Source organism: Dipodomys ordii, unplaced genomic scaffold (genome assembly GCF_000151885.1).
Source record: "Dipodomys ordii isolate 6190 unplaced genomic scaffold, Dord_2.0 Scaffold112, whole genome shotgun sequence".
Lineage (NCBI taxonomy): Eukaryota > Metazoa > Chordata > Mammalia > Rodentia > Heteromyidae > Dipodomys > Dipodomys ordii.
The window spans coordinates 1,539,777-1,543,306 of NW_012267328.1; the positions used below are offsets into that span (position 1 = coordinate 1,539,777).

The following is a 3,530-nucleotide window of genomic DNA, read 5'->3' on the forward strand; positions in this document are numbered from 1 at the left end:
CTTCGGGTGGCGCCGTCACCACCGGAGGATGCCTCTGGGACAGTCGTACACCCCGTGTTTGGGTTATGAGCCCTAAGATCATGTGATGTTGTGGCTGCGTTTCCTGGGGTGACAAGCCACCTGCACAAGGATGCTGGATCGCCGAGCCGTTCTTGTGTCGGGGAGCGCGGGGCTGAAGTGCTGTGTGGCACCGTGCGGCGATCTGGAGAGAGCAAGGCCGGCGTCGACACCGGGTGGAGAGCCTGGGCTCTCCTGGTCTGGAGCGAGGGGAGGTGCAATTCCAGGGCGTTCCCAGGGGAGGTGGTGGGACAGTTGGCCCGTTGAAGCGCAGAGGCGTCTGGCTTCCGGCGTGCGAGGACGCAGACCCAGGACGTCTCTTGGCCTGCTGGCTCTGGAGAGGAGATGGGTTCCAGCAGGCCTCAGTAGTTCTCAGTTCCAGTGCGTAGAAGGGGGTGTTTGTGTGAGTTGAGTTGCACATGTTTTCCTGGGACCCCTGTGTCCAGAGGGAGCTGGAGATGTCTGAAAGTCGGGCCTGGATCCGGGGCTCACTGCGGGAATCCCTGACACGGGGGGAGGGGGACGCCCCCGCCCATGCATCTGCTGAGGTCTGGTAACCACAGGCTGGGGAGGGGATCACGAGGCGGGTCTGTTGTTGGCGTAAGAGGCCAGAGGAGCGAGGCAGCTAAACATAACAGCTCCGCCGGGCACAAGGGAGACCTTGTTGTACCGCAGCCTGCGGCTGGCCGGGTGCGCCCAGGGGCTCTCCCATCACCGGACTCGCCTCCCGCGCCACCCCAGCCCCTCTAGTCTATGCAGGGTTGGGATAAACACCGGTGAGTGCCACCCACCAACGTCTGGCCTGGCTTTGCTTTCCACTGCAGGGACCTGGACAGAAATAACATCACCAGGATCACCAAGACGGACTTCGCTGGACTCAAGAACCTCCGAGTCTTGTGAGTAGCCCGTGCTCTGTAGCAGTCAGCTTGGCGGCCCCATGAGAAGGTCTCCACACCTCGACATCACACTCCCTGTCCTGGGCGGCCCGAACTCGCGGCTGGGCAGCCCTGCGTTCCCACACACAGCTGGACGCGGTGTCACGTTCTGCAGCCCTGCATTCCCACGCACAACTGGACACGGTGTTGAATTCTGCGGCTGGATTGGCCAGCCCGGAAGAGCGACTCCAGAGCTCAGTTCTAGTGACAGGGAGAATGGCAGGTGACAGATGATACGTGAGCATCCGGGCTCCTGGGAGGAGAGCAGCGTCAGGCGGAGGAGCACGCTAGCTTCCTTGAAGAGGATGGCTTCCTCTGCCGCTCCAGCATCAGCAGAGCAGTCAGGATGCGTGTTATCCATCGAGGGGTTTCCCAGAGGTCCGAGGAGGGGGGAGGGAGAGCCTCAGACAGGTCACGGCTCTTGCTGCACATTCATGGCTGCACGGACAGGTAGCAGGTCTGAGATGGGCATGGATGGGAGAGGGAAGCAAGACCCCCCCCCGCCCTGGGTCTGTTAGTGGTGAGGTGCGTCTCCAAGACTTGTCACTGGAAGAAAGGGTAGATGCTCAGAGGTACCAGAGGGAGGAGACACTGAATCCTCCTTCCCAAATCAATCGCGAGTGTGAGTGCACACCCAGCCTGCCACCTGGGGACTCGGTCTGCTTCGTGGCGTGGACTCTTGGTGCCAGCTCTCTACCAGCAGTACCAGCCAAGCCTAGGGGACCAAAGCTCCATTCTCTAACCACGTCAAAAGGCATCCGCTCATCTGAAAGACTGGAAGACATGGCAGTTTCCATATCTGCCCCATATCCATTCTCTGTCTAGCGAGTTTGAACATCCCTCACAGACGATCAGAGCAGTATCCTCTGAAGGGTCTAGAACAGTCCTGGGACTGCAGTTTATCTTTTCAGTTAATTGGTATGGTTTCTTTTTTAAAAAATATATTATTCTGGTATACTATGCCAGAAAAGCTCTTACCCCTACTTTATGAGTCCTGTTAATACAGACCCTGGGGTTGGTGATCTTCGTCTTCAGCTCCAGGCTGAAGTGACCCTGCATTCCCGGGGCTGGATGAATAAAGCATCCCAGCTCTGGGACAGCGTGTCCCCTCCAGTTCTCCACTGAGGAAGTCTGGGCAGTCTTCTTTATCCTCATTGTTTCTTAAACCTTCCTCGGCATCTTTCCTCTCTCTGCCCCTTATTTACAATCCATGGCGGGACCAAGGAAAGCCGGGAAGGTCTCCATGGTGTGCACCTGCGCCCCTGGCTGTCGGAGCCGCCGACTGGGGCCGGCGGGCGGGTGAGGTTGGATGAAGACAGGTCAGGCTGCGTCTCACCCTGCCTCCTTTCTTAGTAATCCATCGAAGGACTCTGCTGTGTTTGCAGTATGGGGGGCCAGTTTCGCCCCAGATGGGAAAGTCCAAGAGTCAAACCCCGCCTGGCCGTCCTCACCCGGGCTGTTTCCGATTCTGGTCCAGTGTTGAAATTAAACAATACCAGAATGCTGTGAATGAACGCAGACTCTGGCCGCAGACGGCCCTTCTGTGCCCTCAGCCATCTGGCCAGTAGATGGGGGTGGCCCCGCTGGCCTGCAGGCAGCTCTTGCTGGCTTCTTAGAAGGCCCGGTGCAAGTTTCACGGCCCAGTCCTTCGAGATTCTTGTCTGCAGTCAAATGGCAATGATTCGTGGGGTCTTCTGCGGGCCCAGACTTCTGCAGATGGGGGTCATGCTTTAGACAGGCCTTTCTGAGAGGCTGACGCGCACACAGGGCAAACCAGGAGAGCCAAGTCGAGAATCGTAGGAGATTTCAGGAAGACGTGGTACGGGTTTCCCAGGCTAGAGACCACAGGGAGTTGCTACTGCCCAGGGCATCAGGGAACGGTCCGGGGAGGAGTTAGCCGAACTTGGCACAGCTCTCCCTCCAGGGCCAGTGCCACCCTGAGGCCGCCTGGCAGGGGGAAGGGCTGGAACCAACAGCCTCGGGGTCCCCTCCAGCGTGCCCCCCAGAGCCCCCTCTCCGACCCTCATCGGCTGACCCCAACAGGAGGCAGGGGTCCACGGAATGTGTTTGAGTCCTTGGAGGAGGAGGGCGTGGTGGGCATGTTTGGCAGAGGCCGGCTGGGTGTGTGTGCAGTCAGCCCTTTTACCCCCTCTCCTGTTTCTGGGCCATGCCGAGCACTGTTTGGTGAGGGGAGGGACATCTGCTAGGAGCATGTTTACGACAGAGGCGTGCGAAACTATGTCAGGTAGAGGCGTGCGGGAGGGGAGAGCCCCGGAGCGGGGCCGTCCGGTCCCACCACCCATCCCACCACCCTGAGCTTCCCTGAAGGGGTCCGGAGGGTCCCAGGAGGGGGCTGCGTCCCCGGGAGGCCCCAGACCGCTCTTGACCCTGCTTGTGCCTTGTGGTTTTAGGCATCTGGAGGAAAACCAGGTCAGCGTCATCGAGAGAGGCGCCTTCCAGGACCTGAAGCAGCTGGAGCGACTGTGAGTGCACCCTCCTGGCCGCCTCCGGGCCGCCTGGAGACAGCCTTGGGGGGGG

General features: G+C 59.9%; 1 protein-coding gene across 1 annotated transcript in view; it reads left to right on the forward strand.

The window, feature by feature from the left end:
* Positions 1–515: 515 nt before the first annotated feature.
* Slit3 (slit homolog 3 (Drosophila)) overlaps positions 516–3,530 on the forward strand; it is a gene marked incomplete at its 3' end in the record, with an annotated part of 214,810 nt that continues 211,795 nt past the window's right edge. The window contains exons 1-3 of the mRNA XM_013028624.1: positions 516–610; positions 882–953; positions 3,404–3,475. Of these exons, the coding sequence (XP_012884078.1) occupies positions 516–610; positions 882–953; positions 3,404–3,475 (239 nt within the window). The remainder of the gene's footprint in view (positions 611–881; positions 954–3,403; positions 3,476–3,530) is intronic.